Source organism: Cavia porcellus, unplaced genomic scaffold, assembly GCF_034190915.1.
Source record: "Cavia porcellus strain 051 isolate PalLab524CR breed Dunkin Hartley unplaced genomic scaffold, mCavPor4.1 scaffold_3, whole genome shotgun sequence".
NCBI classification, from domain to species: Eukaryota; Metazoa; Chordata; class Mammalia; order Rodentia; family Caviidae; genus Cavia; species Cavia porcellus.
In genome coordinates this window covers 19,149,511-19,164,142 of record NW_026947486.1, presented here as the reverse complement: position 1 = coordinate 19,164,142, position 14,632 = coordinate 19,149,511, and the positions used below count along the sequence as shown (strand labels likewise).

At 47.3% G+C, this 14,632-nt stretch overlaps 2 protein-coding genes across 3 annotated transcripts in view; one reads left to right on the top strand and one right to left on the bottom strand.

Annotated features, from left to right (window-relative positions):
- Positions 1-1,409, top strand: part of Syn1 (synapsin I) — a 67,044-nt gene extending 65,635 nt beyond the window's left edge. Inside the window, exon 13 of one of the 2 annotated variants that reach the window (XM_063245782.1) lies at positions 383-1,409. In XM_063245782.1, coding sequence (XP_063101852.1) covers positions 383-410 — 28 coding nt within the window. In that variant the 3' untranslated portion in view covers positions 411-1,409. Of the gene's footprint in view, positions 1-344 lie in introns of both variants that reach the window. The other variant, XM_005000241.4, reaches the window with a different exon arrangement.
- Araf (A-Raf proto-oncogene, serine/threonine kinase) lies at positions 1,399-13,270 on the bottom strand. The gene is made up of 16 exons (XM_005000242.3): positions 13,096-13,270; positions 11,641-11,795; positions 11,403-11,506; positions 10,637-10,739; positions 10,392-10,546; positions 10,187-10,285; positions 7,367-7,508; positions 7,238-7,265; positions 6,998-7,149; positions 6,696-6,898; positions 4,318-4,494; positions 4,192-4,238; positions 3,576-3,694; positions 3,219-3,350; positions 2,219-2,353; positions 1,399-1,969 (listed from the first exon to the last, which is right to left on the bottom strand). Exons 2-16 carry the CDS (start codon positions 11,734-11,736, stop codon positions 1,835-1,837), a joined length of 1,827 nt encoding a protein of 608 aa, XP_005000299.1. The 5' UTR covers positions 11,737-11,795; positions 13,096-13,270; the 3' UTR covers positions 1,399-1,834.
- Positions 13,271-14,632: the final 1,362 nt, after the last annotated feature.

Sequence of the window (14,632 nt, the reverse complement as noted above, 5' to 3'; positions counted from 1 at the left end):
CAGTGTCTCCTACACTTCTGCTTCATATCAAACTAGTCTAGAATTCAAAGACCACATTTAGCCTAAGGCTCTTCCCATTACTCCCACACTTCTATACCTCAAAACTCAGTCCGCACAGCCAGTCCCACCTCCCAACTCCCAGCTTCCAGCCCCTCCATTAGTTCTCCCAGCCTGGAGAATTTACAGGGTCCAGGTCCTTAAAGGTGGGTGGGGAGGTCACAGGCACAGCCCCAGGATCGGAGGGGCAGGGCTGGGGCCGGGCCTGGGGTAACGTTGTGTTTCTCTCCCTTCCTCCCCCTCCTCTTTTCCCCTTCTTCCCATGCCTCCACCTTGTCTCTCTCTAGCAAATCCCAGTCTCTGACCAATGCCTTCAACCTTCCAGAGCCAGCCCCGCCCAGGCCCAGCCTTAGCCAGGATGAGGTGAAAGCTGAGACCATCCGCAGCCTGAGGAAGTCTTTCGCCAGCCTCTTCTCCGACTGACACCCTACACTGAGAACTCCCCAAATCCCTGGGCAATCCCTCTCTGGGCCCTCAAACCATTTCTCACTTTTGGAATCTCCACATCCTTTGAGAACCCCTTTCCTGGGTTCTCCAATATCCCACTTCTCATCCCTCAAGATACCCAAGTCGCTCGAGATACCTGGTCCTAAATCCAGTTCTCACGTTTGGGATCAAGTCCTTTTAGAATCTTGCTCCTGGTCACCTAAAGATGTTTTAGAACCTCCAGATTCCTGGTGACCCCTCTTCCTGATACTCCTAAATTATCACTACCTGGATATTCCCAAATATCAAGCACTACTGAATTCCTTCCTGGAGTCCTGAAAGTCCTGGAAAACCCTATTCCTCATCCTCAATCTAGCACTTTGTTCCTTGTCAGCACTTTCAAACTCAAAAAACCCCCACCTTTGAATCACTTTCCATGGATCTCCCATCTCTCTGAAGATCCACATCTTCAAATGCCACCCCCACCCAGCCCCACAAAGATTTTCCTCTATCCACTCTCCCAACTCCACTCAACACACTGGAAGTTCCTTCTGCTTCTAGGACCCCTCAGTTCTCCCAGGGACCTGTGCCCCAGTTTCCTGCCTCAGACAGCTGTCTTTAAATATGCAAACTCCACCCATTCTCCCAGAATCCTTTGCACATGGAAGGCCAGTGGTCTTCTACTTCCTAACCTCTGCTTGTGATGTCTGTGTCTGTGACTGATGTGGCCTCCTCTTGTGCCGTGCTTGGCATACGTGGTCCTCGCTCACTGTGCTGCCTGTGGTGATGTGTGCAGTGATGCTGTCTGTGTGGTCTGCACCTCCCTCCAACCCCTACTCCTTGCCTGGACTCTCTCCACCCTCAGTGGCTCTGAACCCCAAGAGAAGAGTCGGGTAACAAAATAAACAAGCAAAGGCCCAGCAGAATTCTGTGCTTCTTGGTGAAGGAAGAGGGGAGTCCTTGAATGACAAGGAGACACGGAACTCTCAAATCCACATAGGGTGCTGGGGACCCCAAAATCCAGTGAAGGCACATCAGGCACAAATTCCAAAGAGGTTCTGAGTGGAGTCCTGCCACAAACCCCAGCCACTGGAGATGGAGGAGCTCCCTAAATTTACAAATATCCCCAAAGCAAAAAAGAAACCAAACTGGAGGAAAGGGGTCTCAGTCTTTGGGGGGAGTCCCCAATTCCACAGAAAGTGGAAAAGCACTTAGGAATCCCACATCTCTGAGGGCAGGGGATAGGGGATCCTGAGGCAGTATTGAGGCAGAGACGAACATTGATTGGCTGGTGGGTAGGGCTCCTTGGCACGTGAGCTGAGGGTGGCTCCCTGGTGACTGGAGGTGTAGCCTAAGGCACAAGGCGAGCTGCACTGAGGAGGCAGGCGGGCAACTCATCAGCCTGGGTGCGGTGCAAAGAGGGCTCTGAGGCACTTCGTTCAATCTTGGGGAGTGATCGTTGCAGCAGCTCAATCGTGGCTAGGATCTGGGGGCAGGTGAGGGTGAGAAGAGGTGCCTGGAGCACCATGGGCACTCCAACACCCCCACTCTAATGGGGAAACACAGTATAAATCTGAGCCTTCAAAATGGTTTACATACACATCTGTCTCCACCTCCAAGTCCTCTATGATAGAGGCCCCCCCCCACCTTCAGAGGGGAGCCCTCCGACAGAGGACTTGGAGATGGAGACTCCTAGTCCCCTGTGGCAGATATCCCGCCCTCCTACCCAGCCCACCTGGGGGAAGAGGGGCCGCTCTTCCCGCTGAAACTTGAGGCAGTCAGACAACAGGCGCCGCATGGCCTTGGGGCAGTTGCTGGAGATTTTGCTGAGGTCTGGAGACAGATAGCCACGGCCCACCATGAAGATGATCTAGGGCAGGGGGGCAGGAATGTGGTGAACTTTGGTTTGGGTTGAAAAGCCCAGGGATTCTGGGTCTTGAAGTATGTAGGAGACTCATTTTGGGGGAACCCTGGATACTTTGGGATCTCTGAGGACTTAAGAGGATTCTCTGCTTTTAGAATAAAGGGACTTCAGTTTGGAGGTATCAAGGATTGTAGGATGTATGGGTCCCACAGGACCATGAGGCCACAGGTTTCTAGGGGGCTTAGGGGCTTAGAAAGTATTGAGTCTTGGGGAAATGTGCAATTCTGGGGAAGCTTGCATTTCTATGGGAGTGTGAAGCCCATGTTGCCTGTAAGACTTCACTCAGAGCCCTGACACTTGGTATCCTAGAAGATCTTGGGGCTCTGAGGGTCTAGGAGGTTCTGGACAGTGAATCTGTAAAACTGTGAGTACGGGGTCTAGATTATCATGGGTGCCAGGCCCGCAATGCCTGTTGAATACCCAAATCCTGGGTGATTGTGGGGTCCTATGAGTATTCAGCAAGTGCAAAGGGATTTTGTTTCTGAAAGAAATAGGGTTTGAGGGTGTTAGGGACTGAGGGTATTTTAAGTACCCAGAGCAGAAGACTGTAGTTATCTGGGGGTCCAGAGGGTTTCTAGGTGTTTTGAGACCAAAGGGCAATCTTGATATAGGAATTCAGTGGATTCTGAATTTTGAGGTCCCCCCCCCCAGAGATTGTGGATATGGAGAAGAAAGCAGTCTATATAGGACACTGAAGGGATTCACTTTGGGAGTTTTCTTCCCCTAAAATTCTAGGTTTCTGGGAAGTGATATCTTGGTCTGTGCAAAGGTGGGAATTTTGGGAGAACTGTGGGTAAGGTGTAAGACTCACCTGGTCACGGCTGCCAATATGGCTATAAGGCAGTGAGCCGGTCATGAGCTCATAGAGTACAACTCCATAGGCATAGACGTCCGACTGGAAGCTGTAGGGGTTTGGGTCTTGCATACGAATCACCTCAGCTGCCTTCAATGGACCACACAGAGCAGGGGAACCGTGAGGGTCAGAAAATGGCCAGCCTGCAGTCCCAGACCCTGCTGACCACACTGGGTACAGCTGGGAGCCACCCACAGAAAGTCAAACAGGAACAGTCTAGGCATCTGTACCTGGCCCCATCCCTGCTTTGCCCTGTATGGCCCAATCCTGGAGCCCATGTCTCCAAGGCTCCCCATTCGGCCTGGTCCAACTTACCATCCAAAGTACAGAGCCTGAGGGCTGCTCCAAGGGCTGGGCCCCACTCCACCTCGTCTTCACCGTGGCCAGGCCAAAGTCACCAATCTTCACTGTGAGCCCCTCATGTAGGAAGATGTCCACCAATGTCAAGGGCCACTACAGAAACTTCCAATAGCCATGCATCCTGACTGGGAGGGTTCCATTAACGCCTCCATTATCAGCCTTTGAACCTGACCAGAAGCTCCCTAATGTCTTAAGAACTATCTACAATTAATGCCCTCCCCACTGGGCCCCAGTGTGATCCCTGATCAGGAAGCCCCTTTAATGATTTCAAACCCATGGTGCCTATAACCCTGATAGGGAACTTCTTGTCAATGTTCTTGACAACTGTCACACCTCACACCCTGATGAGAGGCGTCAAGAACAGCACCTAAGTCAGCCACATCTCTTTACTCCTAACCAAAAGCTCCCCCATTAAAGCCACCTCATTAGTCATAGCCCTGCCCCCTGGCAAGGAACCATATGACACATGCCTGCCTTCATTCCCAGAAACCTACATGACATGAGAAACATCTTTCTAAGCTCTTACCCCATTTAACATCCCACCCCAACCAGTCCAGGAACAAGCAGATACTGTTAGACTTGAGGTCACGGTGGATGATGTTCTTGGCATGGAGGTAGCTGTGGGATGGAGGCAGGTGGTAAAGTGGCTGGAAGTGTCTTCATCCCCCCCACCCCACCCTCTAGATAGGAGGCTCACTCCATGCCCTGTGCAGTCTGCCTGGCCACATCGATGAGCTGGACCATGTCGAAGCGCGTGTCAGCCACATGCAGGTGGTGGTAGAGGCTGGAGCCCTCACACCACTGTGTGATGATGGCAAATCCTGGTCGGGTCATGAAACCCATGAACAGCAAGATGTTGACATGTCGGGTCTTCCTATGGGAAGACAAGGAAGTGGTATCGGATGGGGAGGAAAAATAATAACCATCATGCAATTAATGAGCATCAGGAATGGTACTGTTTACCCATATTTTCCTGTTAAGTCATTGAACCTTGTCTTTGGTGCTGCTCAAGGGTGGGCTGTGAATTTGGGAGATATGTTTGCTGGGCTATGATTCTCCACTAGGGCTTCTGTCTTGAACTTCCTCATGGAGTCAACAAAAGCAGAAGCAAGAGACTACCGCCCCCACCTGGCTGCCTCCCAGCAGCGCTCTAATTATCAATACCCCACACATACACCTCAGAATGACCATTGGCTGGGCCTGTGACTACTTATAGACAAGGTGGAACATCAGTCTTCCTTGCTGATACATCAGTAATACCAATACCTGAAGAGTCAGAATATGGGTGACCTGTGATGATTATTAGCTTATTCATCACCATGACAGGTTTAGATGTAAAGAGCCTGGAGTCTGAACTCATCCTGAGAGTTCAAATCAAGTCTTCACCAGTTACTTACTGTGTGACCTCAGGGAGGACATTTGACCTCACATTCCTCAACTGCAACACTCCAACAGTAGCTATGATATAGTGATGTCAGGAGGGGTAAGTGAACAAATAATCTGTAAGGTGCTTTATAATACAGCTGAACACACAGTAAGTACTCTTGAAAATTTCACTGCTCTTTTTGTCATTGCTCCTGAGTACCTGGGTCCATCTCATTGAAACTGTTAGACAAGAATTGTCTTACCCTAGTTCTTAAGCAAAACTTCACCCCTTATAGAAGTATTAACTATAGTCAGAAATGGTAACACAAAGCAAATAACATAGATGTTGGTCTATAACTTTGCTCATGTCAGACAGGATAACAAAGCACACATGAAGATTTTAAAAACTATTTTCATTTGTTTTTTGTTGTTTTGGTTTTGCATTACTAGGGATTAAGCCCAGAACCCATGGTAAAATGAAATCCTCAGCCCAGCACCTAAGAATTGAATAGTAGGAAATTATGGTTAAAACATTAATACAACCTGTACATGGTAGTGCACACCTGTAATCCCAGCACTCTGGGTGGCCAGAGCAGAAGGATCACAAGTTTGAGCCCAGTCTGGGTAACTTTAGCAACTTAGTGAGACCCTGTCTCAAAAAAGAAAAAAGGGCTGGAGATACAGCTCAGTCCAAAGGGCCTGGGTTTAATCTCCAGTACCACAAAGACAATACACTGTACATTAATAGAATGCGAATCAGCACACACTGAAATGACTGCCATTTCACAGAGAGGACCCAAGAATAAAAAAAAATCTTACTGTGGCATTCATTATAAGGATATATATTAATACAGCCCAGGCAATTATGATGACATTGACTATTCAACAAAATTGGGCCCATTTGACAGGGAAAAATACATCCTGCATCCACAGGACTGACAGAAACTCTACACTCTTGGGGCCTTGGGATGTAGCTCAGTGGCAGAGTATGTGCCCAACATGCACAAGACCCTGCGTTGCATCCTTTGCACCATACACACATATGCATGTGCATACACACACACAGTCTATGCAGAGCACAGGCATGTAGCACTGTGCTACATAGTAACTAAAGCAGCAAAAAGCAAACAGCTGGATTTCTCAACATGAAAGAATACAGCACTAGTTACACATTATTTGTGGCAATTACAATCATTGAATGATGATTTGATTATGGTTATGACTACAACAACACTGCTGTTTGCATTAAGGTGTTATTATGATTAATTTATAACAAGACTACAACACAACAACCTTAACATGAATGATACAGCACAGCAGAGGGGAAGGAAGGAACACCAGCCTCCCTAACTGCGGCACTGCAGTTAATGACACCACACTCTTCACTTAAGTGCTATGGTCACAGAGATGACAGCCTACATGTAGACCCACTCACAGCAGCTTAATGAGGCGATCACATTTTGGAGCTAGAACTGTTAATCACTATCAATATTATCCCAAACACAAACAATAACATCAGCACAGGTCCTTTCTACAGGGCAATTTTCCAGAAATGGAGGGATATCCTTAAGAGACATTACTTCCGGTTCCAGTGGTACACAAATGCAGATGACATCCAGGAAACATCCTGGGGCATGGTTTTTCCCAGACAGGCACCAAGCCTGTGTCTGCCACCACCACCGCCCCCCATCCACGCACAAGGCACCTCACCTGAGCACCTGCATCTCATTCTTGAAGGCCTGGGCCTGCTCAGCGGTGGGCTGGGCTACCTTGAGCACTTTCACGGCCACATCACCATGCCACCGCCCACGAAACACAGTGCCAAATGAGCCTGTCCCAATCCTCTTCAGCAGCTGGACTTCACTGGGCGGCACCTCCCAGTAATAGCCCGAATCCCGGTACCCCAGGTTCTTCTGTGGGCCAGATGGGTGGCATGTGGGGGGGCTGCCCATACCTCCTAACCCATGTTACTCGGCCTGTGGCAACCCCCCAAGGTATCCCCTCCAGCGTACCACTTTCTTCTTTTCCTCGGCCAAGGACTTCCGTTCCCGCTGCTCTGAAGGCGACTTGGAATGTGGTGACTTCCTTCCCAAGGACATGCTGCCTGGACTGGGGCTCCCCCGGGGGCCTCCATCACCACCACTTTTAACACCATCAGCTACAGCTGTGGAAAGGAGGATGTGAGTGGAAGCAAGGGGGCTGGCAGGGAGAGGGCACCTCCAGGTGGGAGTGGGGCAGGGGAGGGATCTCACCATTGGCGCCGAAACTCTGGGCAGTGAGCTGTAAGAAGGGGACAGGAGTCAAAGCAGGAACGCAGAGGCTGGCAGGAGTGGCTTTCACCCTTGCAACATGCTCTGCGCCACTGTCCCTTTCACACCCACCTGCATGAGGCTGGAGTCCATGGGGGCTGTGGTGCTGACCATGTGAACGTTGGGAGTGGATGTGGAACGGATGCGCTGCAGGGGCGCGTTGGCTGGGGCAGGGAACGCAAAGTGCTCTGGTTGGCGGTGCTGGGCACAGGGGCTGCCGGGAGGAAGGCAGTTGAGTGTGTTGTGGAAGGCACTGGGAGTGGGGAGGGCTTCCCTTGCTGCCCTGAACATGCATTTAGCGTACAGGGCCAACTTCTGCAGGCCATATTAGTACTCATTTAAAGAAACATTTACCAAGTGGCTGCTGTGTGTCAGATACCATTCTGGATGGTAAAAAAAAAAAATGAACAAAATAAATAAAAGTTCTTGTCCTTCAAGAGCTGATATTCCAGCAGAGGGAGACAGGAATGAAGAATAAAGAAATATATAATATACCTGCTGGCCATAGGTGCAAGAAAAAAAAAGGTAAAGCAAAAGAAAGGGACAGAGTGTATTCACAGGGGTGTTGGGAGAGGCTTTTCAGAGAAGGTGATACTGAAGCAAAGGAGGGACAATGAGGGACAAAGATAATGGGATGGGGAAAGGGTAAGATTTAATATATGTGCTAACAAAATATGCACAGGGTAAGATTTAATTAATTAATTTATTTATATAGGGTTTTTTTTTTTTTTTGTCTTTGGGTCTCGCTATGCAGTTCAGGCTGGCCTTAGGCTCATGCTGTAGCCCAGACTGGTCTCGAACTTGCAAACAATTCTCCTGCCTTAGCCTCCTGAGTGCTGGGATTACAGGAGTGTGTCACCATGTCCGGCTTACGTAGGTTTTTTTTTGACACAAAGTTTTCCTATGTAGTTTGGGCTGGCCTAGAAGTCATATGTAGCTCAGACTGGCCTCCAACTCATGGAGATCCTCCTGCTTCAGCCTGCTGAGTGCGGGGATTACAAGTGTGTCCCACTACACCTGTTTTACAAATACATATTTTAATGACATGTATTATTCAAATATATTATTTGTTATATAATATGTACTGTGTATTAAAATGGCAATGCTTTAAAACATCATGTTATATGTTATAGTACATGTTATCCATATAACATACGTATTACACATATGTTACAAAAATACATACATATTTTTTGTGTGTAATACTAGGAATCAAACCCAGGGTCTTCTCACTAAGCTACATACCCAACCCTTTTTATTTTTGAAGTAGGGTCTCACCAAGCTGCCCAAAATTTAGAATCCTGCCTCAGCCTCCCAGAGTGCTGGGTATTATGGTTTGTGTCTAGATGTCCTCTGAAAGCCTCATACGGTAACAGGACTTTTTCCGAGAGGTGGCTGAATCTAGTGTCATGCTAGAATTAAGGGTGTATGATCAGCAAATTAGTCTACTGATTGGCCTGACATAGTTCTGGCTAGGATTAGGATGTGAGTTATACTTGCCCAAGGGTATTGCCTGCATGCAGTATGAGGGACAGAAAGAATCATCTCTCCGTCATTGCTTTCGCTATCTGTGGGAACCATGAACTACTCTCCTCTGTGATGGCTCTCAGCCAAGCCACCTGCCTTGGAGCCAGCCAATTATGGATTACAACCTCTACAAACTGCGAGCCAAATAAACCTTTCCTTTGGGTGCTGGGTATTTTGTCTCAGCAATGAGAGAAAAATAACTAAGACACTGGGATTATAGGCATAAACCCAGCTACAGAAATATTTTTTAATGTTCCTTTCACTAATCTGAAATGAAATTCAAAGGTAATTAATCCACATACACTCATATTTAAAAGTAATAATACCAGTTGGGTGTGGTGGCACATTCCTGTAATCCTAGCACTTGGGAGGCTGAGGCAGGCAGATTGTTACCAGTTTGAGATCAGCCTGGGCTACAATGTGAGCCAATGGCCAGCCTGAACTGCATAGTGAGACCCTGTCTCAAAAAGATAAAAAACAAAAAAAAGTAATTAATATCTTAACCATTCCTGTTTATATATTAAAATGTTAGTCTACATTAATTTATGTAATACAATACCATGCAATATAGTATGAATATTGTCATATAAGTAGCACATTACAAAATATATGTCTCTATATTAGGTATACAGAGACATACAGATACATTGTAGAGACATACAGATACATTATCATAAAAGAGAAATAAAGGAGGTAATTTTTTGTAGTGCTGAGGGCTGAACCCTGAGCCTTTGCACTGAGCTATACCTCTAACCCTTTTTACCTTTTTTTTGGTACTGAGGATCAAACTCATGATCTCATGCTTGCCAGGCAGGTGCTTATGCCACTGAGGCAAATCCTCAGCTTCCTTTTTACTTTTTGAAACAGGGTCTTACTAAGTCATTAAATTGTCCGGGCTGGGCTAAAACTTGCAATCCTTTTGCCTCAGCCTCCTGGAGTACTGGGATTAGGGCAGAAATTTATGACAATATAACATGTATTTCAAAATATAAAGGCTTGAGCATAATTATACTACAACAAAGTAGTTAGATGCTTATACATATTTATAGTTATTAATAAGAATAGTTATTTACTATTCTGTACCAGATCCTGCTTTAAGCACTGGACATGCCTTACCTCATTTAGTCTTCATCAGAACCCTGGGTGGTAAAAAGTATCACCCCCTATTTATAGATGAGTAAACTGGAACCCAGAGAGAATAGGTAACCTTCACAAGGTCCTAGAGCTTCATGCCTTTACTTATGTTTGTAAGCACTCGATAAATGTTTCTCAAGTAAACAAATGAATGAAAGTATGGTTTGTGGTCTACAAAGGCCACCAGATCTTTGTCTCTCCCCAGTAGCCCTCTGGCTAAAGCATCCTTACCTGGGACCCTGGGGGGTGAATGGCTCATTTGTGGGACGGTTTGAGGGAGCTTCATGCTGTCTGGAGCCTCCGGACAAATCCTGGACACTGTGGTAGAACCTTAAGGTGTTAAGGGTATAACACAAAAGGAACTTATTGAGCTGTCTGCAAGGGATTGTGGCTGGGCCTCTACCTCCCCATCCCCAGCCACCCAGGCTGAACTCACTGTCGGCGATTAGTACTCATGTCAACGCAAACTGTGGGAACCTTGGAGGAACAATGCTGGTGGAACTTGTAGCCACAGGTTTGGCAGCGGAAACCATAGAACAGAAACTTAAGGCAGAAGTCACAGAAGGCCAGGCTGAAGAACGTCTTGCGTACCTGCTCCCACACAGCAAGGAGGTTGAGGCCCAGTCAGGTCCCTCCCTGTCCCCCCATAGGCTGCCCCCTCTTTCTCCATGCTACACTCACGAAATTGTGCATGGTCAGTGGCACGTCTTCCAGGACCTCCACAATGAGCTCCTCTCCATCTAGGGGGGCAATGGCTGTGTCCCAGGAGGTGACAGTTTTTCTCCTGCAGGGAGCATGGAAGAGAATGAGTGGGAGAGTGGAGAGAGATCACAGGGACAAATAAAGACCTCAAAAGTCTAAGCCTCCAGTCCATAGACTAGTATCTAGCATGTTTAATTCTCACTGAATTAGTCACTATGTTTGTTCCCATTTAACAGATGGGGAAACAGGCTCAGGAGAAAGTGACTTGCCCAAGGTCACAAGGGGATGATGATTAGAGTTCATGCTCTTAACCACAAGGGAAGAAGCAAGTGAAATTATGCAACCAAACTTTAGAGGCAAGCCAGTCCAAGAAAGTGAAACAACAAATACAATACCATGTGTAAGATGGATAAAAAATTTAAGGAACCCATGAACCAAGGAAGAGAGGCCCAACTCAGGAGACAACTGAGAAACCGAGGAAAAAGACAGCTGATGAGTTTACAACATTGTGAAAAAACAAAGCAGATGAACTCCAGGAGGAGGTGACAGAGCAGGTGCGCTGTTAGGGGCTAAGGAGAGAATGAGTTGCAGAACTTTCCAGGCCAAAAAACTAATGAAGAAATGAAATGAAATATGAATAGGCTCATGGGTTACAAGATTTTACTCCAGAATGAAGAAGAACTGATATGACTGAGGAGGTGAGGCAGGTGGGCACCCAGTGGGTGGAGAGGGCTGCCACACTTACCCCTTGATGAGTCTATAGACCACACAGCAGTCCTGATTGAGGCCCCTCACCTTGAGGGCCTTGTCTAGAGAGTCGTAGACACTCATGCCATCCCGGACAGTCACCTGTATGTGTGCAGAGGTGGGGATCCAGCTGATGTTCCCACTCCTTTGCAGTGACCCACCAGCCATTGTCACTTTTCCAATCCCATACCTACAACTGCGTCCAAACCCCTGCCGGTCTCGCCCTCCTGACTCACCACTGTGCGCTGTTTGTTGGGCAAGTACACTTTGACAGTGCCCACTGCCCGGGATGGCTCAGCCCCGTTAGCAGGGGGGCCCCGTAGTGGCTCCATGGAGCCTCAGACTTTGTCAAGATGGACTGAGGTGTGTCTGGGCAGATGCCATGGGGCTTCTAGGAAAGAAGAGGCAGAGGAAAAATTTAAAGGTCCAGTAATGATAGCCTGAAGCAAAGTGGCAAGGGACAACATAAAATTTCAACTCCAGACTCCCGTTGCTCCCAGTAGTCTAATTTCCACACCACCCCAAGGATCCTGTTAACACCTGAACTCTACCAAGTCCCTCTTTTGCTCAATCTTCTGCTGCTTGTCTCACCCCTGGGTGCCAAGGTCACAGAATCACTGTTGAGGAAGCAGGACACAATGGGAGGTAGCACGTGCTGTCCTGGATGGTAGAGTACACAAGACTCTGTGCTGGGGACAGGGAAGTTAGCACACACTGCACTGGGAGTGTTGGGTTTATAATGGGCATTAATAGGCTATACTGACATTTTAATGAAGTGACTAGATATACAGGCATGGGAGGTGGCCTAGACAGCGTGTGAAGAAATGGAGGGTCATTAGATCCTGCCCTTAGTGTGGGAGACATGGAGGTTAGATCAGCATTCGTAAAGGGCACTGTGAGCACTCCTGAGTCCTGGATGTAATGCTGATGGTTGGGTCACGGACGCTGCATTAGGTGGCTAATGGAGGTCACTGAACTCTGTGATGAGATGTTTATAGGGGGTCATTATATTGAAGGGAGATATAATTGAAGTCACTAAGGACTTTAATGGGGCGAAGGATAGATAACAGGGCTAGTAATGGTGGCTCACTAGACACTGTTAATGGGGAAAAGAAAAAGACGGTGATGGTCTCAAAGTGAGAAAAAAGAAGCTAGGGTGGAAGGTCTCCAAAAATCATCCTAACAACTAATGACAACAGACTACTGATGTTAGCTTAGTGGGGGATCACAGAAGGATGTTGGAGAGGGGGGAGGGGTGATGGGGAAATCCTCAGACTGTTTTAGGGGCTCATCACTAATCCCAGAATAAAGAAGTCAGGAAGTGAGCCGCATTTCCATGCACTCCCTGGAATTCTTAAGGAAGGAATTTTAAGCAGTTTACGAGTGAACGTGGACACTTTACAACTAAGCCCCAGGCCCCATTCAGTCTGGCCCTGCCTCCCGAGGGCATTGAGCTCTGCGCAGGCGCAGGGCCACTGGCTCGCACCGCGGGCGAAACCATCACAGCAGCTCTGTCCGCCCCACCCCCGCGGTCGAGGATGGTCTCGCCCCGGGTCAAACCACTCCTCCGGTTCCGGACGGGGGGCGCCAGGGTCCAGGCGCAGCCATCCTGGAGCTGAGTTTTCAGTCCGAGCTCCCTGCCCGTGTTCGCGTCCGCTCCAAAACCTGAACGCTACCGGACCCGCCCTTACCTGTCACACCGCTACAGCCTCCAGCGCCTCCATCTTGGGCCTGTCTTCTTGTTTCCTCACAGAGTCCACCTCCACCGCCCTTCGGACTTTGGCCATTGGCGCTGCAAGATTCAGTAGTCCATTCTTATTGGATTAAGGTCATGCCTGTCAAGACAGGACCAGCAGAATGTGTTCGTGTTCCGGATTAGCCGAGGCGGCTTGAAACGTCAGGGTCTAGGGCAAATTCGCACGTCCTGATTTGCGCAGGCGTGCAGAGAGCTTTAAAGCCAGTCAGGCCGGGGAATAAAGAAGAGGTGGGTTTTTGTTGTTGTAGTTGTAGTTTTTCCTATCATTTGAGGCAGATTTTAAAGGATGAGGAAGATGCAAATTAGGGCTAGTACCCCAAACACTTTTTCAAGATTTTCCTATCTCTCAGTTTTACCGTCTCTGAAATGGGTTATGCAATTATCAGTTCTACAACTGATAATAATCATAGCTTTTGATTACTGCAGGTGTCTGGTGTGGCCGGAGCTGGAAGGTGAGGTTTTCTCTTCTAGAAGGCTTGTAAAGATGTTGGTGAGGATCTGAAAGACAAGCCATAAGTGGTCAGGTGGAAAGGGAATTGTAGACCTGGAATGGAGCACAGTGCCGGTCATTGTATGGAGTTTTGGAAGGATATTTTTTTTAAGGTTGAATTTTCCCTGGTGTCAAAAAGGAGACTTTATCCTTTTCTTGGAGCACTTCCTTCAGAAAACTTGTGAATGTTTTTTTTTCCTGTGCATTTGAGATGTATGTAAGTCTATACAAGCTAAGTACTGTAGGATACTTGCCAGTTTCACAACCCAGCGATATTTTCCTTAAGGGCTTTGGAGCTCTCTCTTTGAAATGTAAACAGTGAAAGACCTAATTTTCCTGTCTCTAGGAATTTCATCTGTTTTCCTGGCTCTCAGTTGTTACCTGCTTGTCATAGAGATTGGAATCTTAGTTTTCCTTTGGATAAAGGCAATTGAAGTTCTTTACAGGCGTTAGAGCAATCTGCCTGAAATGTAAAACAACAAAAATAGCATCCCTGTCTGCCTGGGAATTTCATCTGTGTGCCTGGCTTTAAGTTGCTACCTGCTAGTTGTAGACACAGGAGTCTTAGTTTTCTTTAGATAAAGGCTTTTAACTAAAAGATCCCAAATTACTAGGTGAATTTGGGTGAACTGAACTTCTGAATGTTCCTATCAACTTTTTTTTACCTGAGGGCAAGTTAATGGTTACTTTGAGAATGTGTATATAAAGATTTGTATCTGCCTCAAGATAGGTTTCTTTCTGTCCTTGAATTCTTTCCAGCATATCGCTTATGATGTATAGCAGTCTTGTTAAATGCTTGCTCGATAATAAGGCTGTTTAATTTCTTCTGTCTTTATGGAGAGGCTTCACTGGGTTGGCAAGAGGTACTTTTTAAAAAAAAAATCCTTTCCTCAATGGTATGAATGTCCTTTTGTGTTTGAAAATGACTACATTCTGTTTAGCGACTCACAAAATCCCTCAGTGATGAAATGGGAAAGATCAG

Excerpts from the sequence above, each read along its gene's own strand:
- Araf (XM_005000242.3), bottom strand. The coding sequence starts at position 11,736 with ATGGAGCCACTACGGGGCCCCCCTGCTAACGGGGCTGAGCCATCCCGG. Across the intron at positions 11,507-11,640 it reads CCAACAAACAGCGCACAGTG|GTGACTGTCCGGGATGGCAT; the intron begins GTGAGTCAGGAG and ends GCACACATACAG. Across the intron at positions 10,740-11,402 it reads GTCTATAGACTCATCAAGGG|GAGAAAAACTGTCACCTCCT; the intron begins GTAAGTGTGGCA and ends TGCTCCCTGCAG.